The sequence below is a fragment of the Notolepis coatsorum genome (genome assembly GCF_963971535.1).
Source record: "Notolepis coatsorum genome assembly, chromosome: 11".
In the NCBI taxonomy this organism is placed as follows: domain Eukaryota; kingdom Metazoa; phylum Chordata; class Actinopteri; order Aulopiformes; family Paralepididae; genus Notolepis; species Notolepis coatsorum.
Genome location: NC_140175.1, coordinates 71,222,880 through 71,246,414, shown reverse-complemented (window position 1 = coordinate 71,246,414; position 23,535 = coordinate 71,222,880). Strand labels below are relative to the sequence as shown.

General features: G+C 41.0%; 1 protein-coding gene across 1 annotated transcript in view; it reads left to right on the top strand.

The window, feature by feature from the left end:
• The window catches only part of ugcg (UDP-glucose ceramide glucosyltransferase), a 60,786-nt gene extending 38,153 nt beyond the window's left edge, over window positions 1-22,633 (top strand). Inside the window, exon 10 of the mRNA XM_084324451.1 lies at window positions 18,193-22,633. Coding sequence (XP_084180577.1) covers window positions 18,193-18,363 — 171 coding nt within the window. The 3' untranslated portion in view covers window positions 18,364-22,633. The remainder of the gene's footprint in view (window positions 1-18,192) is intronic.
• The last annotated feature ends 902 nt before the right edge of the window (window positions 22,634-23,535 follow it).

Sequence of the window (23,535 nt, the reverse complement as noted above, 5' to 3'; positions counted from 1 at the left end):
ACACACACACACAGTATATTCATACGCACATTTTTGTCTGTGGCTTAATCCTTGTCCCAAAACATAAGACATTGCTAGTAGGGATGGGCATTTTAAAGAAAAATCCAGATCGATTGATCGCATGCTATACTCGAGTGATCGTGTATTACTCGAAAAGGGGGGAAATATATATATATATATTTTTTTGCTTAATTTTGTTCATTCACGTATATGTTTAAGGAAACCAACAAACAGTTATAATCATACACATACATGTGAAACAAATATGTAATTTTATTTTTATTTTATTAATAATTTAAGATAGATTTTTCACATAGCTACGAGTAATCAATTATTACTCACGCCCATCCCTAATTGCTAGCATAGCAGACACTGACACACACCCACATGACACACACAGTCTTACTCACTCACTCTCATACACTAACAATGCTACCTTCCCCTTCAAATGTAACGGTAAAGTGCAATAGCAATATACAATGTACAAGTGATTAAACTGTATATCAGTGTAGCGACTATCCTGATGTCCTGGTAGGTGCTCAGCTGGGTGCGGGAAATCTTCGTCTTTGAAGCGCAATTAAAGATAAAAGTAATGTCCTTTCGGTGTCACTTGCCGTTGGTTGAAGTTCCCATTTAATTCAAGTATTTAACGTAATACATAATACATGGTTGCTGAGCCAAACAATAGTTTATAGAAAATTATATTAATAATTGTGAAAATGAGCGAAGGTGCATGCGGTAAAAAAAACGCCAGACCTCTCCGTCACCCATACCTTGATTGTGCAATAGCCTACACCTGTGCCTATCCAAAACCCATGCGCTCCACGCCGCCACCCAGTGATGAACTTAACCAACTACTGACATAACACAAAAACAATCAAATGATAGCCAGTTAGCAGCGCCAGGTACATATAGGTAGCAACGTTAGCTCTCATAACGATAGCCAGTTAGCAGCGCCAGGTACATATAGGTAGCAAGTAACGTTAGCTCTCATAACGATAGCCAGTTAGCAGCGTCGGGTACAGTAGGTAGTTTCAAGTTTCTTTAATAGTTGTCATACAGAAGTACAGAATACTTTTATACAAAATGCTTCTTTCTGTTATGCTCCAGAGACTGTGCTAGACAAAAGATAAGTATAAAATAAAATAGTATAGCATGTAAAAATAGAAGTCACGTACGTAGACACAGTGTTCAGTATATACATATGTACAATGTTCGATGCAGAATAGAGTAACTGAGTTACCGTACAATATACAATATACTATGCAATATACTAATATACAATACTATATAGTGCAAAGCAGAAATGGGATGAGGTACAGTTTACAGTAAGGTGTACTGAGGTATGGGTTGTAGTGCAAATCCTTTACCAATAAATATAAAGTGTGTCTAGGTGTTCTAAAGTGTGGAGAGTGGGTGCTGCAGTGTGTTTGTTTAAAGTGAGTGTGTGCATATGGATGTGTGTTGTGTGTGTTGTGAGTGCATTTGATGGTTGTTGCATAGTGTTATATTGTTCGTTGAGCAACCTGATGGCCTGGGGATAGGTAGCAACGTTAGCTCTCATAACGATAGCCAGTTAGCAGCGCCAGGTACATATAGTTAGCAACGTTAGCTCTCATAACGATAGCCAGTTAGCAGCGCCGGGTACATATAGGTAGCAACGTTAGCTCTCATAACGATAGCCAGTTAGCCAGCGCTAGCCAGCACCTGCGAAATCGAGTGCCAAACTGATGATATCAGAAGTTGATATCAGGAGCCATCAGTAGCTAGATAACATTAGACAACGCCTCATGTATAAATAAACTAAAGTGAATAGTTCGTTGACTGGGTCATTTTGTTTAATGCTTCAGTTATGTTGAAAGAGGAGCCCTGAGCTGCTCATACACTAGACTCTTGCCGTAATGGTTTGTTGATGTGGGTCTGTGAGGGGGAGGAGGAGGGGCAAGGCGTGCACTGCTGCAGCAGATTAAGGAGTCTGATCTGACGGTCACAGAGCTGAGGGAGTGCGCCCAGTTAGCTGTAAAAATCCATAGATTAGCCGCACCGTTATATAAGCCGCAGGGTCGAAAAATGGGGGGAAAAGCCGCGGCTTATAGTCCGAAAAGTACGTTATATATATATGTTTTACATTTATTTAACCTTTATTTACCCAGGCAAGCAAGTAAGAACAAATTCTTATTTTATTTATTGTCAAAGGTATGCATAATGTTGTGTTAATTCCACGACAAGAGATATGTAATGTTAATTACCTGAAATTATTCCATTTCTTTGGGGGGGGGAAACCCTGCATATTTCGGTATCAGTTGATATCGGTATCGGAAATTAAGAGTTGGACAATATCGGTATATCGGATATCAGTAAAAAAGCCAATATCGAACATCCCTAGTAACAATGTATGTACAGTCAGTGTTATAGTATTGTGTACAGTGATGCAGGTATAAAAACACTATGGTAGTAAGTCATACTGGCCAGTGGTATAACTAGTAAGAGTAGGTACTGTAGGTATATTATACAGAGTTATATGGGTAGACTTTTTATCACAGTCATAAGCCGTGCTTGCACTGCAGGGAACTAGGGACTTCCCCCGGAACTACAGACCTCCATTTAGATTGTATGAACTAAGCAGGTGAAATGTTTGCAGCTCAAGTATTTAAAGATCCGTCGCTCCTTGTATATGTCATCTGGACTCTGTGAGTTGCCAGTGCATTGTGCGGTTTGTTGAAAGTTCCTGTTCAATGGTTCAGTGTTGTAGTCGAGTCACTAAACCTCGAGGTTGAGTCTTGACTCCCCAGTGTTCCAGTCCAAGTCACCAAAGAGGAGCCAGAGTCCGAGTCAAGCCCCATTACCCTAGTCCGAGTCCAAGTCATCAAAGAGGAGCCAGAGTCCAAGTCACCAAAGAGGAGCCAGAGTCCGAGTCAAGTCCCCATTACCCGAGTCCAAGTCATCAAGGTTGAGTCCACTTCACTCTGGCAGTCAAAGAGCTGACATAAAAATAAAAAAGTCTACATTACACACAAATGACACAGCGGTCACCAAAGGGAGTTTATTTACTTTGTGACACAAAAGCCAAAATGCACTCGCACACATGCAATATTTCATAAAACTACGCTACCCAGCTCACACCAGCCGCTGTCAAAACTGCTGAAAATATTCTATGCGAAGAATTATTTTTAAACGTAATCTTCGTGATTATATCTCTCAGCCATCCAACAAACCTGAACGTTATTGCCATAAAATACAACGTATATTGTTTCTTTACCATTCTGTACAAAAAGAACATGTCGCAATCTGGTGAAAAATGGCGGCGCTATGGACATTATACAAAAGTAACTGTACTTGCAGTAGATTTCATTCACAGTCTTTGCTGCCCTGTATCGGGCACCTGGTGGTACTAAATCCAGATTTAACTGCCATTGGAAAGAGATTTTGCCTTCTGACGTGGATGTTTGAGATCGTACATCCTTTGCTGTCCATCACGGAAAAATGGTCTTCTGACCTGAAGCAGCTGGTCACATCTGAAGCAGTTGAGGCATGGTATTCTTGGAACCTAGGGGAAGATGGGATGCACACTTTAGCTTGCTGATGCCAAACTGTGTCAAGTAATTTCTCACAGCTAAAAATGTGTATGGCTATAATAATATCTGTAATAAGAATACAAATTATACACATTATACACATAGCTGTTTGAACCATTACCAGTTACGTTATATATTTAGTTATCTATATAGGCTAACTAACATGCTCATATTAGTAGATTAACTCATGTAAGATAGCTGGATGAATGAAAAGTATGAATAATTTATATGAGACTGACAGGACAGGGATTAATGAGCTAAACCTAGTCATGTATTTATTGGTTGAATTATGTTGCATGCTACCTAGCTGAGTGTTAACTCTATCCTTTGTGAGTCTACTGTAGTTGGGTCATGGAGGCTGTGATATTGTTAGAAGACAGACCCAGACCATACTATTCAAAAGCATGTCTATTTTTTTTTTTTTTTTATTTAGTACATCCAATGCTGCATATATATATGCAAAGAAAAATATCCACATATTTACAGTCGGCCAGCCAGCTAACAGTCCAAGTAACAACGTTAGCTATTTTCTGTACACATGTTGTGTGGGCGACGATGTAAAATCACTGATTCTTGAGAGTCGGGACAAAACACTTTTTAATATTATATTTTGAGAATGCACACTATATTGATTAGAGTTGTATATTCATGTAGAGAAAGGTCTGAGCTATTTAACCATGTAAAGGTGCGGGCTCTACATAGAAAAACATTTTGAACAAATTCACATGTTTCCCTTTGAAACTTGATTTGGGTTAACTCCGTCAGACACACAAAAAAGTATATAATTCTAATTATTCCAGTCCAACAAGAATCTAAAGTTCTGAAGTATGTTGTAATAGTGTTTAGTTACTCTGGTATGCAATCAAATATAATATATAAACCTCAGGTGTAATTTCAAACCATTCTGAAAACACAGATTTAGAATATTTGCATTTTCAAACTTTGTTTTTAATTTTGATATGATAAACAAAAGATCATTAAGTAAATAAGACAAGAGGATGAAGATCTGATGCTCCTTTATTACTTAAACAACATAAACTGAAGAAGGAATTTGTATTTTCCACAGAATTAACAAAAACAAAGATCTGACGGAGTTGACGAGAAACTGACAGAGTTGACTAAATTGTATATGCATCTCTGATAAATGAACACATGCATTTTTTTAAACAGATGGAAGTGACAATGATAAGAACTAATAACTCCTTGTCTTATACTGAACATTTTGTTAACTCAATTGTAATAACAACAAACTTTACATACACTGTTTCCAACTATTACAAAATGCACTGTTTCCAACAACAAAAACAGTAATGGAGACCAGGACCCCTTCTTCTCGTCCCTGTTTTCATCTACCCAACTTCCTGATCTCCACTTTCTCACCCTGCACTTCTCTTCGTTTCCTTCTGCATTTCCGATTAGTTTCACTATGATGTCTTGAACTGGGCAGAAACGGAACCTTTTCTGTTGGACCATGGGGATGCAGAAATTCCACTTTTACATCTTGTTGATCAGTATCCACATCGATGATCTTGGCTAGCCACCAGTGGTCATCATATTAGGGCGGACCATACTTTTGTGCAAACATGAATTTTAAAGAAATCTTAACATGAGGGGTGTCTAAAATATGTGTTTCTTGTGGGGAATTAAAATATAGGAAACATTTTCGGATATGATAACTCTAACTTACATCATTTTGTATTTCAAAATGGCAGATTTTACCATTTTTCACCCCTTTGCAGGGCCGGACTGGGGGAATTATTCAGGCCAGGAAATATAGTGCGAAATATAGCCCAAGTCAGGCAAATCTTTAAGCAGGGGGTCTGGGGGTCCCCCACCAGGAAGATTTTTGTTACAATGACTTAATTCCCTGCATGCTGGTGCAGGACTTTTAAAATGTTTACCCTTTAAATGCCATTGTTTGTGATGGCATCACAAATTATTGTTAAAAAAAACACACATTTAAATATTTTCAATATATCAAATGCAAAGTGGATTTTTCTGGGGGGGATTATTACAGGCTAATAATTGTTATAATCATCATGTGTCAATGATTAGCAACAACACTGATTTTGATGGATTTTTAGTTTTTGTAATGTCAGACTTAACAACTCAGAAATCAGAAAAGTTCGAGTATTTCATTTTTAATCTGACATTACAAGAAAAATTTAAATGGTTATGATCAGGACTGAAGTTGAATAAAAGATTTATGGGGGGAAAAAATGACAGGGGATGATGATGATGCATGGTAACATTAGCTATGTTAGCTAGCTAGCATGTTTATTTTTATCACTGACTAACCTGGTGGTCCCGTGGTGCAAGAAAACATTTGGTCAATGTTGCCACATTTAGCGGCAACATTTAGGGCGTCCCGTCTCTGCTCCATGCTTCCTCTTTTTTTCACTGTTGAAGTGTTGAAACATTTCATTTCCAGTAATTCCCATCTGACTGTTCTGTGAAATACAAGCAGTCAGCAGTATGTATTTTTCTCTCCCTCCCTCTCTGCCCCACCCTTCCTCTTTTTTCCACTGTTGAAACATTTAATTTCCAGTCATTTCCATCTGACTGTTCTGTGAAATACAAGCAGTAAGCAGTATGTATTTTTCTCTCTTTCCCTCTCTGCTCGACCCTTCCTCTTTTTCCACTGTCCATCTTCAAGCGCAGGTTATGCTTGAAATTTTTTGTCTTTCGCTGTCTCTCCCTGTCATTTTGCAGAAGTGCCATTTGCCATTCCATTCACCATCTGAAGACATGGCTCAAAAGGGACTATACCTAGACACTTAATGAGTGCCTCCAGCACCGCACCTTCACAGGACCTTTTCTATCTGCACCTTTTCTGGACCTCTCTCCAATATTTTCTCCGATACCTCTGTGCCCTGTCTCCCATCTTGTCTATTTCTATAACTTTTTTGTCTTGAACCCTCTTTTTCCACCTTTGTCTTTCCTGCTCTTGCATGACATGTTTGCTCTCTTCGTCACTGTGTAATTCTTCTCTTCTCTTTCATTGGTACTCTCTATTTCTTCTCCTTCGCTCCTCAACTGACAATTTCTGTATAGCCATGCTTTCCTATAATACAAAAGTCATGAAAATGTATTAGAATAAGACTATAAAATCAGGTGTCTATTTACTAAACATGATTGATTGATTGACGTTAAAGCTGCAGTGCGTAGTTTCTACAACTAGATGTTGCAAACATCTTCACACTGGCTTGTGCAGACAACATCCATGTTCAGTGGAAGCAGTGGGAGAAAATTCAAAGACATTCATTCCAATAATCCTAGGGTATATTACAACTAGTGCTGTCAATCGATTAAAATATATAATCGTGATTAATCGCATGATTGTCCATAGTTAACTCGCGATTAATCATGAATTAATCGCATTTCTTTTAACATATCTTTTTTTATCTACCTTAAACAGATATTTTTCAAGTTCCAAGTTTTAATAATCTTATCAACATGAGTCAACAAATGCTTGCTTTATGCAGCCATTTAACACAAAAGGATGACCCTCATGCATTGCAAATTTGCATCAAATTCAAAACAGAGTGATGCACAAAATAACTTTAAAAGAAAATAATAATTTAAAACGATGAATAAAGTGTGCATGAAATAATAGGGGAAAGAAAACGTTAGGAACTTGTTACATTCACCCACACAAGGGCTGAGTAATCACACACCCCCCCTCTCTCTCTCTCTCTCACACACTCACACTCTCCCGGCTCTCTTTCTCTCTTGCCCCTTCCTCATCTCTCTCACCCCCCTCTCTCTCTATATATATCTCACACACACACACACACACACACACACACACACTTCAGAAACAAACATAGCATCAATGAGAGCATCAATAATACACCTGAGTGAAGTCTAGTAATAAAAAAATAATAATAATCTTAAAAGTTAATCGTGAGTTAAAAAAAATAGTGGCGTTAATAGAATCGGGCGATAACGCGTTAATACCGTGTTAACTTTGACAGCCTTAATTACAACTGATAAGATTGTGACAACTGACTAGCAAAGAATTATCCTGTTGATCACTCCATACCATAATGTATTACACTATGGATGGAAAGTCAGAGAAAGGATGATGCAGCAATCTAGACGTGCATGAACCAGTCCTCAGGGCTGTACGCTAAGCTTTTTCACTAGGGGCACACTTGCCCCTAAATGAGAAATTTAGGGGCAAATAATATTTTTTAGGGGCAAATTTTTAAATAACTATTTTACCATTATAGTAGGGCTGGGCGATATGGCCTCTAAATGATATTGCGATATTTTTTGGCCATATCACGATACACAATATATATCGCAATATTTTGACATTTCCTAAAGCACTTAGAAATGCTTGATTTAACCCTTTGATGCATACAGTCACGCCAATATGATGATTATAATAAGTCCCTGCAACATATGTTTGCATTATTAAACCATGAAGATGCTTTAAAAAATTATTTAATGAAAATGTACTAAGAGTAGTCTACTGACACACTAATAAAAAAAATTATTTACATCTAAGACTATTTATATAAAAACTCTTGGGTGCCCTTTTTTTGCACAGTACTGTGTTTTCTATCCACTTTAGCCAAACACACACACACACACATATATATATATATATACTACTGTGAGAAAATAATAATTACACACAAAGGGATAATGGCTTATAGCAGACTTAATGATTTTAGAATATTTCAGATAATGAAATTAAATGTTTATCATCAACTATCCAGTTAGTATTTATACTGTCTGTAACGTTTGGCTACTTTAAATCATTGAATGTAGAGACAGAGCGAGAGAGAGAGAGGGGGCGAGAACGCACAAGAGAGCCAGCCCCCCCCCCCCCCGGGTTTTGTTCTAGGTTCGCGTTTTGATCGTCTAAGCTGCCGTAGGTGATGACGTCACACTCGAATGTAAACAGGAAGAGTCTAACACGGAGATGGAAAGTCACAGTGGATGATATACAGAAACGAATAACTAATAAATATGAAGTTATGTTTAAACTTCTGTTGTCAAGCGTTGTCACTTGTCAATATAACCCACCCCCTTTCCTCACTTTTCCAACGTCCCTGCTTCACTCGGGACCACCAGCTAACGTTAGCCTATAGCTCCGCCGTCCCTGCTTCACTCGGGACCACCAGCTAACGTTAGCCCATTGCTCGTGTCAATTAAATTGCATGTTATTAAATGTCCGCGCTGGTCTGTCTAATGAAATTACAACCGCAACATTATGTCGCCTGTACAGCCCTGGTTGTAGGCTAATGTTAGTGTAGTGAAATGCGAATGAAGGGGTGAAATCACTATTCGCAAGCTTGCGAGTAGATATAATTTTTCATTCGCACCGGCCAAATTAGGGGGCAATTTGCGACGATCTCGTCGCAGCGTACAGGCCTGGTCCTATATTAAGAATTATTATAAAGATATTAAGATGAAATCAAATCAAATTTATTTGTAAGGCCCGACAACACACGTTAATGTCCCCACGTCTTCTTTAAACAAGTCAAGAAGAAACATAACAATAAGTCAAGAACAGAACAAGAACACCATAAGGTCCAACAAATTTAAAATAAATGCAAATAAATGAAAGAATGCAAGCACTCCCAGACATACCCCACGCGAAGGTAAGGAAAAACTCACTAAAACCTAACAAATATCCACAGTTTACCACCGTGCCCCTCTGCTCTGATGATCTAAGTAAACAGTATAATAACAAGAATAACTGTTTTCTTCTGTCTTGTATCTCTTCTGGGATATGAAAGGGCAACATGGAACTCCTTCCCCGCTCTATAAGAGGCAAGAGTGTAGATGTTTGGTAGTGAAAACTACACACTGCACCATATTTTACATCAATCAATCAATCAACGTAGACAAGTGATATATTTATATTTATTTATTAACACATGTGCTGGGAAAGTAAGACAATTATTCAATAAGCAGACCACAGCCTGGCCATGCTCTGATGCATGCTATTATATGCACACTTCTGTGCAGATAAAACTCTGAAATAACATTTAAATCCTTTACCATGTTCAAAAATAGTATAATAATAGCATATTATGAGGTTATTGATGGATTTGTCAACTCCATCAGTTTACACGTCAACTCCGTCAGACACACAATCTGATGGAGTTGACGTCTGACGGAGTTGACAAAAGGGCACACATTTTCCCTCCAAGCCTGTATTGTGCACTGCAGCTAGCTAGTTTTTTGGCAGTTGCTAGCTGTCTTAATAATCTCACTGAAACACTTGAATTCAATCCACTATTGTTTTTTTAAAAGTATAATAACGGAGAGACGGTGTTGACATGTTCCAGCTGTGACCATCGGAATATTGACATTGTTTGTCTAAAATATCAAAAAGTGTAAAACTTACCAGACCATGTGTGGTAGTGTTTCATTCACCACATTCAGGGGAAGGAAAAGGGGTCCTCAGGGATAGAGCTAGCCATGCTATTGCCTGATTTAATTAGGTTTATGAAAAGGTCTGACAGAGTTGACATAAACTGAGGACACAACTTTGATAGGTAGATTTATATGGGCAATATTATTTGAGTTTCATGGCATGCATTGTTTTATACATGTATAACCCTTATCTTTGATTTGATATGTATGTTTTCACAAGTGGAGAGGTCTTTCAAGCTTTTTTGGGCTGGTCAATAATGTAACCCCTTGCTGAGGACAAGATAATTAACATGGGAGCTTCTAACCACAGATTATACATTTAAACAAATATCCCCCAAAAAACAAATATGTGCTAAAACAAAACATCAGTATATACAATACCTTTAGATGTAACTTTGTGAGTATATCACTCATTATGAATTTCTTAATTTTTTATATAAATTAGACTTTTCTATGTAGGACATGTTTTGTCCCAACTCTCAAGAATCAGTGAAATACGTACACGTGACGTAGCTAGCTTTTAATACGGACTATATTGATCTATTTGTAACGTGAGAATTCATCTCAGACCGGTATCGGGCCGATCGGTTTTAAGGGTTTTTAAAGATTAATGTTGTGAAGGATCAGATTAAACCGAATATATATATTTATTTATGGATATATATTTAATAGTATTCGTATATCGTTTGATATCCCTTGTATATTCCTTGTACATATACACTGAATATCCCTTTATTCTACTACAGCCCATAATAGTTCATTCTCTTATTGGACAAAAGGTCCAGGCGCCAGGGACAAGCCCCTGGCGTTCAAGTTCAAAGGTACCGACGAGACATGCCTTTACTAGCCTCAGCTCCGCGCAGGAATACGGCTACCGAAAGCAGAGCGGCACTACTTGTCCACCGTGCATATAAATATGGCGCAAGAAATGTAGAATTCCTCTTAGTCCTTTACCCTTCTACCCAACTAAGTAACAAGACGTGAAGCCTCACCCCACGATACCGCGTGCGGTGTAGTACGGCCTGTTTGGCCTTAGAATAGCAGTGATACCTCGTGCGAATTAATAGCTGAATTGCCAGAGTTTGGCACCGTATTTCTATTAAGTAATAATAGTCTATGTATGGTGCATCGTTCGGTTAGAGTTCTAGAGTGAGCAGCACCCCCATCGTTTCCTCGCGTTATCTAGAGTCTTAACCAGGTTGGGCAGACCACGCGTGGTGCTTTCATCCGAGGAGTTCTGGGCGAGGACGAGTGGACCTGCACATTGGATTACCTACCCCGACGACTGCTGAGCCCTATACGGCATGGAATATCTATTTGCTTTGGTGCTTTGATTTGTGGAGCGGATAATCGCCAACACCGGTGAGTGTTGGATTTACCCCAAGAGGAGCCAAGGTGAGACGGCGCTCAGACCAGACTGAGGTCGCCTCGCTTCTTCTTCGTTGTGGACCGACAGCGACAGCTACAGCTATCGTCTACAAGAGAGCCCAAGTGTATTCATCTGCGGATCAAGGTTCTACGGGCACTGTGTTCTGTACCTGGACTCTCCCTAGAAATCGTTGACCAGACGGGATACAGCCGACGGCTCTCCTACCCCCCCTACTGGCTTACAACCGGCGGGACCCCTTCAGTATATTATCCAGCTATAATCATTAAGTGACCATAGATATAATCCCCTAAGAGCCAGGTTGTATACTTGCTTCCTGTGTAACCAGAGATTGGACATTCAGTGTTGATTTGCATACGAGTACTCATTTGCCTTACAAGAGCATTCAATTCAAATCATAAATGTAATAAGTAACTATTATATGTACCTTTTGCTATATATTAAATATTTGACTATTACCTTTGTGTGGACCTGATTTCATATGTGGGAAAGTGTTCATCATACTTAGATATCGTGTACTGTATGGCCAGTAATTAAAGTACATAAAGCGGTAGTGGTTTAATGATACCATACTTATCAATACAGTCAGGGGATTGTACCCCTCAGTTACAATTAACGTCATCTATAAATAAATAACTTGCTAGTTAGCTAACGTGAAATACATCTCGGACCGGTATCGGGCCGATCGGGCTTAATATAATTAGAACCAAGTTATTTATTTATAGATGACGTTCATTTTTAAAACCCCTTAAGCCCGATTCTCGTCCGAGATGTATTTCACGTTAGCTAACTAGCTAGTTAGCTCACGTTAACTGATCATCAACCATATCATCAACTGATTACATCTCACTTACTTTTCTGGGTGCATCCTTGACAGATGTCTGTTGAAGTTTGAGGTTGTCCCGGTCTTCTCTTCAATAGTTCGTTTACATATCAAACATCTAGCAGTGCTCTTGCTGGAATTTTATGTAAAATCTGTAAGAAAAGCGCACAATTCGGGGCATATCTTTAGGCATCTTAAGTACTGAACATGAGGGTATCAACGTCAATCTGCATGTAGGTGGAACACACATGTCTGCCCTTGCACAAAATTGAATTATGTTACAGTATTAATATAGCCATCAATATCTTATGCCAAATGATTAGGGGCTATTACAAAAACAAATTCTTGAGTCCTCGTCTGCACCTTCAGAGTCCGAATGCAGTCAATGCTCGAGTCCGAGTCCTGGGCTGATTTTCAGGACTCGTGACTCGACTTGGACTCGAGCACTGATGACTCGGACTTGTGACTCGGTCCTGGACTCGAGTACTACAACACTGGCGAGGACCAATATATGGCAAAAGAGTATGCAGGGAACATTGGTCTGTTCATTTAACTGTGATCACGAAGATCTGATCAGAGAAAATTGTCCTTCCATGTTCTTTTTTTTTTTTTTTTGGTCTTTTTCCCCCTCCATTTTCCTCCGATTTTCTCCCATCCCAATGTTAGTCGTATGCCAATTCCCAGTCCCTTCCTGGTCGCTGCGCACTTACCCCCCACAGTCAGATCATCTGGGAGAGTGGAGGCTACCACGTGCTTCCTCCGACACACGTCCAGCCAATCACCGCTTCTTTTCACCTGGCAGCGCGGATTCTTATCGAGGGGGCGTAGCGTGTGGGAGGACCACACTATCCCCCTTGAGTCCTATCCGCGCTTAGCAGGCGCCCCGACCGAACTGTAGGAGTCGCTGTTTACAACGACCCGGACCCACCCCGCCAGCTTCTCCCACCCTCTAATACAGCCAATTGTATTAGTGCAGACGGCCAGCCAAGCTGGTGACAACCCCGGAGCTGTGAGCTGGATTCGAACAGACGAATCCAGCTCACAGCTCCGGGGTTGGTGACGAACGCAATCTCCGCTCGGCCACCTAACCGCCTGACTGTCCTTCCATGTTCTAATGAGACGCGTCACCGGAATAATTAGCCTAATCTTGGCTGATCTTTCCACTACATTGCAAACGCAGAGAACAATAGGCAGAAGGAACTTAAAGTTCCTAAAGTAATTTGATTCTGTATCTTGTTTCCTTAAAACAAGTGAAAAGAAATATGCCAATGGTCTGAGATAGTTTCACCTGTTCCAATAAAAATGTTGGCTTGTCTCCGATTTTCTCAAAACGACAAACAATGAAAAATCATCTTGAAACAGAAGGAGTTTGGCCGATTGGCACATTATTGCACTTGTATAGTGAAGATAAGCAGCGGATCTGTCCTTATCTCCCCCTGCTGCTTACAGTCATCACACACATAATAAACCTCTCCATAAAACAGGGACACGTACCCAAAGACTTAAAAATTGCGAGAGTAACCCCCCTGCACAAAAAGGGCAGCAAATTAGACCCAGGCAACTACCGCCCTGTTTCTATTCTTACCTCCATCTCGAAAGTCATGGACAAGTCGAAAAGTACCTCGCGGAAAATCTAATCTACGAATTCCAATCTGGCTTCAGAACATCCCACTCCACTGACACATGCCTTCTCTATTTGAACGACCACAGCAAATAAGAGGTGGACACGGGCAAATACTGCGGCATGGTCATGCTGGACCTACAAATGGCCTTCGTCACTGTCAATCACTCCATTCTGATTGACAAGCTAAAAGCAATTGGTTTTGATAGTCTATTAGTGAGCTGGCTGCAATCCTACAATTCCTACCTGGATGGGAGAGAGCAGATGGTGGAGGTAAACGGTACCCTATCCCCCCCCCAGTGAGCTGTGGTGTTCCACAAGGAAGCATACTAGGACCGCTACTGTTCCTAATTTATGCAAATGACATGTCGTCAGCTTGTGACTGCAACTTGTTCCTGTTCGTGGACGACTCAGCCCTGCTGGTCTCTGACAAGAACAAGATACAGGTTGAAAAAACCCTCAGCTCTGAACTAGGCAGAATCTGCACCTGGCTTGTTGATAACAAACTATCATTACACCTGGGTAAAACAGAGTCCATTCTCTTCGGTTCAAATAACAAACTCAGCAAGACCGACGGCTTCTTAGTTACAGTGGGTGACAATATTGTCACAAGGAAGATGAAATTACATACCTAGGTTCCATCCTAGAGACAAATCTTTCCTGTGACAAAATGGCATCCAATGTAATAAAAAAAGTCAACCAACGAACTAGATTCTTTTACCGGATCTCCTCTCTGGTAAACAAGAATTCCCTGAAGACTCTGGCAGGAGCACTCATTCAAGGGTACTACGGCTATGCTTGCACCTCATGGTACCAAAGCACCCTCAAAGGCGCTAAAAACAAAATTACAAACATCACAAAACAAACTGGTCAGACTACTGCTTGACCTTACTCCTAGAACCCACCTCACCCCTGCTCACTTTGACAACCTAGGATGGCTTAGAGTAGATGACAGAGTACAGCAACGTGCAATGGGCCTGGTCTACAAGATACACTACACGACTAACTGGTACCCATGGGCGGCTACGTGGTGTAGTGGGCAAGGCGCTCGCCACAAATGCGGAGACGCTAGGCTCGCCTGTTCGAGCCCAGCGCTCCACATTGCTTTCAGTTTAGCTGGTCGTTCATACTAATACACATTGGCCGTATTAGGGGGTGGGAAACTGATGGGTGGGGATCGGGCGTTGTGGACAGCGACTCCTACAGGTCGGTTGGTGCGCCTGCGCAGTAGAATCAGGAAGTGTCGGGGGCAGCGTGAGCCTCCCACGCGGTACTCCTCGCCACTGAGAGATCGAGCTGCGCAGGTGAAAAGATGCGACTGCTGTTACCTCAAGTACCGGAGGGGACTTGTGCTATGTATGACTTAGTCCACATTGCAGCCAGCTTGTGGGAGGCAAGAAACAGCGTTCGTGACAGGGGAGGGTTGAATTGGATGATACGAAATTGGGATGGGAGAAAATATAGAAAATGGGAGAAAAAGTGAAAAAAAAAAAAAAGACTAAGGTACCCATGTACATGTCAAAATACTTCCCAAAGGTCAGTGAATACCATGACCACAACACCAGAGGGAGCGCCACAAATCATGTTAAACCCAGATTCGGCTCAAACAAGGTACTAAACACGTTTAGCAATTATGCCATATCAATGTGGAACGCCCTACCCACAGCTGTAAAGGAATGTGAATCACTACCCACTTTCAAAAACACTCTCAAAGAGCACCTACGGGAGACTGCAATTCGAAAATGGCCCCTGTAAATGTCCTAACCCAACCCCCTCCAATGTACAGTTGCCCCCCCCCACCCAACCCCCCCCGACCCCACCCACCCAACTACCTCCAATGTACAGTTTTTTCGTCAAATGTATATACTCGTTTTTAGACTATTTTTGTATCACAAACAGTACTGTATTTGTAAATCAGGTATGTCATAAATGTCTAGATTAATTGAAAATGGGGGACCCTGATGTAAACAAGACGAAAGTCTTTCTCTGGTCTGCATCCCCTTAACAATTGTGTGTATTGAGCTGTACTGTATTGTTGCCACAGATGAGAACACAAAGCAGAACATCATGACTAAGGAATTTAACAGTCACATTCACCGCACCCCACCCATTCCCACCGCACCCCCACCCCACCAAGAACTGTACCGGCGCTCTCGGAAGATTAACTTCAATGCATTTTTAATGCAGAGGCAGTAGTACAAGGAATGCAAAGTAGTAGAGTCCATCTCTAGCGTTTGACTGAAACGTGTCTTGTCTGCACTACTTCTACTGTACTTCTACTGTTGTCCCTGAAGTCAATGCAGTGAAGAGTGTGGATGTGCTGGAATATCTTGTTTTTTATGCTTCAAGGTACATTAGGACCCCGCCCTCGATTTGAACTTTGTTTTGAAGGTTTATATTCACCATTGTTCTATTGTTAGAATTAGACACAGCACTTAAATAAATATTTTTAAACAAACATCCTTCTGCATAAAGGATGCCACAGCCTTCCATTCAGGAGGCCCTTAATGTTGAGCCCTGTTTATACACTTATCACAAATGATTTCACAGTAATGAAGCCCATTTTAACACCATAGGACCTACAGAATTGCTCTACAATACATACATCAATCTTAATAACTCCGATAGAGATCAGACAACATATTGGATTGCCGTTATATCTGGCCAATAGTGGCTGTTTTTAAAGTGTCGTATTGGCCGATATTGAAATGACCATGGTAACCACCAACATTACCATCTTTCATGGACTCTAGCAGGCTTAATTTTAACAGTAAATGATAAATGGACTGCATTCATATAGAGCTTTTATCTAAAGCACTTTACAACTTATGCCTCTCATTCACCCGTCCATTCACACATCCACACACCGATGGCGGAGGTCAGGAGCAGTTAGGGGTTAAGTGTCTTGCTCTATATTGGGGCGACAGTGGCTCAGGAGGTAGAGCAGTAGTCTGGTAATCCGGAGGTTCCAGGTTAAATTCCCATCCTCCCAGGCAGCTTGTGAAAGTGTCCTTGAGCAAGACACTTAACCCCTAACTGCTCCTGATGAGCAGGTTGGCACCTTGCATGGTTGCCTCTACCATCGCCATCGCTGTGGGAATGTGTGAGTGAATGGGTAAAATGTGAGGAACAAATTGTAAAGCTCTTTGGATAAAATCGCAATATAAATGCAGCCATTTACCATTTGCTCAAAAACACTTTGACACTCTGCTGGGAGAATCAGGAATCAAAGAAAAAAAATCGAGAACCTTCCGACTACCAGACAAGCGCTCTTCCTCCTGAGCTGCTGCCGACCCTAACAGTACAGTGGCCATAGTGGCATCATGTGTAACTGGACATCACAAGGAATCCGTAGGCGCTCACATATCCTGGATAGTGCTGAATAGTGCTCCAAAGTTTTATGTGCAATATTTTGACCGAAAGAAAACTAATATTTTATATCCAAAGGTCAGCTATATTTTGAATCTGAATTTATGCTAACTGCATGTTTACTTGGGCTAGGGGCAAGCTTTTGAGATCTGATCAACAAGAGAAAGTTATCAGGTAGACTGTATGTTAATTCATAATGCTTGAATGCACTCTGTGCACTTATTTAATTTATTATTTTCTGTTTCGTTTTGGGGAGTTGTTTATTTACATATGTCTATTTACAATTTTCTGTTCAGTATTTATTGTCCTGTTCAATATAGTGCCTGCTATTGTTGAAATTCTTTATTGTTTTACAAGTTATTATATTAACCATATGTTAATTTAATTTTTTATCCACTTTTTCTCCCATTTTCTATTTTTTTCCCATCCCAATTTTCGTATCGTCCAATTCAACCCTCCCCTGTCTTTGAATGTTGTTTCTTGCCTCCCACAAGCCGGCTGCAATGTGGACTAAGTCATACATAGCACGAGTCCCCTCCGATAATTGAGGTAACGGCAGTCGCATCTTTCCACCTGCACGGCTCGATTTTTCAGCGTCGGGGTCTGGGTTTTGGAGGGGCCCCGCCCCCGTCGCTTCCTGATTCTACTGTGCAGGCGCACCAACCGACCTGTAGGAGTCGCTGTCCACAACGCCCGATCCCCACCCATCAGTTTCCCTCCCCCTAATACTGCCAATGTGTATTAGTGCGGACGACCAGCTAAACTGAAAGCAATGTGGAGCGCTGGGCTCGAACAGGGAGATGATCTGTTTGAGCCCAGCCTCCAGTATTCGTGGTGAGCGCCTTGCCCACTGCACCACGTAGCCGCCCTACCATATGTTAATTTAAAGGCAGCTTATGAGCTTAGGTTGGTCCCATATACCCTTCTCCAAGCTCGACAATGTGGTTGCCTTTATGTTCGACTAACATGTCTGTCTCTGCATCTTTCTTTCCATCCATCCCTCCCTCTCTCTGTCCAGGGCGGCCCCCTCTCCTTCTCCAAGCTGGACTATGCAGTAGCCTGGTTTATCAGGGAGTCCATGACGATCCAGATCTTCCTGTCCGCTCTGTGGGACCCCACCATCAGCTGGCGCACCGGTCGCTACCGGTTACGCTGCGGCGGCACGGCCGAGGAAATCCTGGACGTTTAGTTACCATGACGACGAGGGAATCGTATAATTACCATGGAGACCAACGGAGAAACAGAGACTCTTTGCTTTTAGAGAAAATACCCATTTCCCCCGTTTTAACGTGTGTGTATGTGGGTGCGCACACGTGTGTGTGTGTGTGTATGTGTGTATCTGTTGTGTGTTACTATTTATGTTATTTTGGTGCTCTTAAAATTAAGAAAACAGGAGGACACTTGATGGAAGTCCTTCAGTAGAGATGGTTATAGGAGGGAGGTCAGAGGTTATAGGAGGAGAGATGGATGGAGGTCAATGGTCAGGATGTGATGTGAGACTAAGATGACAATTTAGTCCAGTTGAGAGATTCTTAAAACGTTTTCAGGCCAAGACCCGAAATCTTACACCTGGGACCCAGGCGCATTAGAATTGCCAGCACTCATGGGGTCCTGCCACAACCAGGCATACAACCCCATGTTGGGTCTTGACCCATTCAAGAACCCCTACGGTGTGTTGGACTGTCCGGTCCTCTGGCTGTCATATAGACCCCTGGATGTCTATGCTACCATTGGAGGAAACATCCACCCTTGAAGTGGCGTTCACATGTTGTATATTAATCTAATGGCAAGACAGTTCAGTCACTATTTGTGAGTATGAACAACTTTCTCCTGAGCGAGAAACAACAGAACAAAGTTTCTGATCAGTGATGGTCTCAGCTCGAGAGTGAGAGAATGGCCCACTTGTTTTTAGCTTTGGGAGGAACTTGTAAACACATAAAAATGGAACTGTACATAGATTATAGAAGTAGGTTTTTAAGGTCGATCTTTTGTTTTAAAGAGCCCATATTATGGCCACTTCCCTGTTTAATGTTTAATTTTCGTGGTCTATTTAAAAAACATTTGCATGTTATTATGACCAAAAAGCACCTAGTTACAGCTGTACATGCAGTTAGGCTCAGTCAGCCTCAAACAGGCAGTTTTGGCTCCTGTCTCTCGCGACTGGCTCAGGAGGTAGATCAGTCGTCTGGTAATCAGAAAGTTCCCAGTTCGGTTCCGGCTCCTCCCGGGCAGCGTGTCGAACACTTAACCCCCTAACTGCTCCCGATGAGCAGGTTGGCACCTTGCATGGTTGCCCCCACCATTAGTGTGTGAGTGAATGGGTGAATGAGAGGCATAAGTTGTAAAGCACTTTGGACAAAAGCGCTATATGAATGCAGTCCATTTACCCAATTAAAATGAGCTGCATTTCCCTTGTGTGGCTGCACATCCTGGTTCACGAAGTTCAGATCAAACTGTAAAACTAGACATTGCAGATCAGATCCAGCTCATTTATATTTTATTTCTCGCCTAAAATGCTGTCCGAAACATTTAGTAAACCGTTTCTCTAAAAAAGATAAAGTAGCCACCAAGAGTGAACAATAATAAATGTCAGTAGATATATATGCCTAGAGTAAACTATTGTGTTACATAGTGATGTAGATATTAGCAGAATAAAAGGCTGGACTACAAACAAGGGATTTCAAGCAGTTTATAGAACAGTCAGTGGTTCCTGTCGTAGAGAATAACTTGGTGTGGACTTTGGATCTTATAACTGTTCCACATGCTGCTCCAGCTATATAACACTAAAGAAAGGTAAAAGCATAATATGGCCTCTTTAAGAGCTGCAATGAACTGAAAACGAATTACAGTACCTAGTACAGTACACCTCCTTTAGTACTTTAGTTATTATTACAGATATGGAATCAAAACCATTTAGTTGAGGACTATGTAAAAGTCATTTATTTGAAAAGTTTGGCAAACCTAGTGGCATTTATTAACCTGGTGGCTGTAGTGAACAATTAGTTCATTCTGTTTAGTTTGATCTAGTGAATGACAAGAAATTCACTTTATTTGGAAAGAAAATGTAAGTTGAAGGAAAAGGTAACTGCAAGTCAGGAGTCATTCATTTAGCGCTAGTAGGAAGGGATGTGAAATGGAAACCTTGTCTCAATATGACACCCAATCACTCATTTGCCAAATTCTTGAATAATCTAGCATCTCTAGATACTTGCTGATATGTTGTACCAAATAACAAAACGCACCCTGTTATCTATTCTTGCCAGATAAGATATTTAGCGCCCCTGAAATGCAAACAAACCCCTGAAAAACTCTGAGCAGCAATAACCTAAAAAAATAAGATTTACCTGAATATGAAGAATCAGCTAATTGTATGTTCGTGTTACACTACTTTGCCTACTCTGTTTTCTTATCATATTTTTAAATTTTTTTTAATTTTTTTTGCCAAACAGCTCAATGTTAGCACGGGGCAGCTCTGTTTAATATTTGTGTTACGGATTTTTCTACTGGATCACAAAGGGTTTTTTGACTTGACTGGGAAGTCCACTGTCCCTCCTTCCTTTTGCTTCTGTCACTAGTCCGAGCTGGACTCCTTCCTCATGCTGTTCCCTCTCATCTGATGGCTCTCACGACCAGAGTCCAGTAGTTTCATTGTGTCTTGTACATTGTGTGTGTGTGTGTCATTGGATTTATACAGGTGCAAAACATCGATCGGGCACAGATCTGATCTTTTTATGGCCATCTGAATGAAGAGGAACAACACAGAATGTGATTTCCCCCCTCCCTACAGATATGAAGATCATACAATATATATGCCATTAACAGTTCTTGTGTAAAGACAGCCTCTGTAGATCTTATAGAGAGATTAGAATGTTTTCTATTATGTTACACTCAGAAGAACTGGGATGAAAATCATTTCAGATTTTTATTTATTTTCACCCGTTTTTGTAATCCCATTTTGCATTTCAAAGCAACGTTGTCTAATTTAGCCCGATATTCCACAGACACAACCCCTCCCTCTATAACCACCTCTATGGCGAGTCTAACACTGTATATTGTGTACGTTTGCGTGCGTGTGTGTGTAAATAAGTGTTCCATTGAACGCCTTTTATACATTGTAAATCAGAAAAGATTGTATTATTGTGATGTACATTGTAGAACTGGATTATTATTTTTTTTTTGAATGCTAAGAGATATGAGTGCGTCTACGTTTGACTGAATATAACTATTGAGATTTTTGGTTTTGTTGAAGATTGGCGGCCTTTTGTGTTGATATAATTTTGTAATCATTCTTCATGCCTGAGCCCAAAGCCAGAAAACTGTCTGTTGTGTTTCACTTTACCCCATTTTTACCTCTTTGTGGCATTGATTTCATCTACTGGCTGTTTAAACGGAAGAATCCGAATGTGGTTTCTCAGTTTATGCGTACTGGTCCAGATGTTCTCCTGGGTGTCTAAAAAGATCCACGGAGTAGATGAGTACTGATCTAGGATTAGTGGTCCCGTCACCGGAATATATTTATTAGTTAAATGGGTCTCAAATCAGCACTCCTGTACCAAGATTTGTTATATGGATCTATGCCACAAATGCTTAAATATACATTTTCTGCCTTTGTAAATGTAACCTTACTTTGATTGGATACCTTATCTGGCCTACTCGGTCTCACAACAGAAGGTTAAGTGGAGGTGTGCTTAATGGGGCATAAACGTAACGGCATTAGCTTGGACCAGGGCTGCTCACTCTCGCCCCAAATCAGCTGAGAATGTGAATAGAAAATGCTATTTAATTTTCTAGCAATAGAACATACTCTATTATTTCCTAACGGTCCTTATTTCTGGCAATCTTCTAAGCGCAAAAGAATACTTGGTGTTTTCTTCCAAATTCCTGCATTTGTTGAATTGAGGGAATTGTGCCCAGACTTTGAGCATGTAGGATAGGATAGCTGACCGTGGCTAACGTTATTAGGTAACTGTTACCTAACCTTTAGTTCAGTGTTGGCTTTGAACTAACCCAGTCAAGTGATAGGATTAACATTCCAAATGAGCATAACTGGTCACAAGGTAATGGAATTCAACTTAGCTGTTCCTACACATTTCAAGCAAGTGTTTGCGTTTTCTGCATGTTGGTAACTGGATCACCCAGGGACTAACCATACAAACCATAGGTGAATTTAACCTACCTACTTCTTGAGAGTGCACCATGATAAGCACACCTCTATCTTTATCAGTTTGGTTTTAAAAGGGTTCACAGTGGCTATGTTTTAACTGTTGTTGCTTCAATGCGGTGACTGCAGAAATGCCTTCAGTATTAAAGTTGATTGGGTCACAGGATTCCTTGTATAGAGGAGAGCTGCCTCACCTGTTTTATTTAAGATAACTGGTTCCCTGTCCAAAGCAGCTATTCTTGGGTTAGGTTTGCACAGGTATTAAAAAGAAATACAACATTTTAACCTTCCATGGCACAGATGTGAGTTCCTCATTGCTGTCTAAAACTGGAAGGATTGAGAATTGAAAATGGGGGACCCTGGTGTAAACAAGACGAAAGTCTTTCTCTGGTCTGCATCCCCTTAACAATTGTGTGTATTGAGCTGTACTGTATTGTACCCATTCTGCAATCTGTTAATAAAGTTTTCAATCAATCAATCAATCAAGGAACATGTGTGGTGTGATTACCCCAAGTGTTCTCCTATGTTAAGTGCAGAAATTGACATTATCTCAAGCCCTGCCCTCTTTTCTTGATTCTCCAATCACAGCTTTTGCTTCCGGGGGTTTGAGATACGTCAATTGTACACTCCTCAGCCGAGTAGGGTCCAGCTGCAGCGCCGGAGAATCCTCTCAAGGGGCAAGCCTGTGGCAGCCACGAACCTGCGCTGTTTTAAGTGAGCATTTGTTATTTGAACCGAAGAGAATGGACTCTGTTTTGCCCATATGTAATGATAGTTTGTTATCAGCGAGCCATATGCAGATTTTGCCTAGTTCTGAGCTGAGGTTTTTTTCCAACCTGTAAGGCTGTAACTTGTTCTTGTCAGAGACCAGCAGGGCTGAGTCGTCAGCAAACAGGAATAAGTTGCAGTCACAAGCTGACGACATGTCATTTGCATAAATTAGGAACAGTAGCGGACCTAGTATGCTTCCTTGTGGAACACCACAGCTTACTGTGAGGGGGGGGGATAGGGTACCGTTTACCTCCACCATCTGCTCTCTCCCCTCCAGGTAGGATTGCATCCAGCTCACTGATAGACTATCAAAACCAATTGCTTTTAGCTTGTCAATCAGAATGGTGTGATTGACAGTGTCGAAGGCCTTTTGTAGGTCCAGCATGACCATGCCGCAGTATTTGCCCGCGTCCACCTCTTGTTTGATGT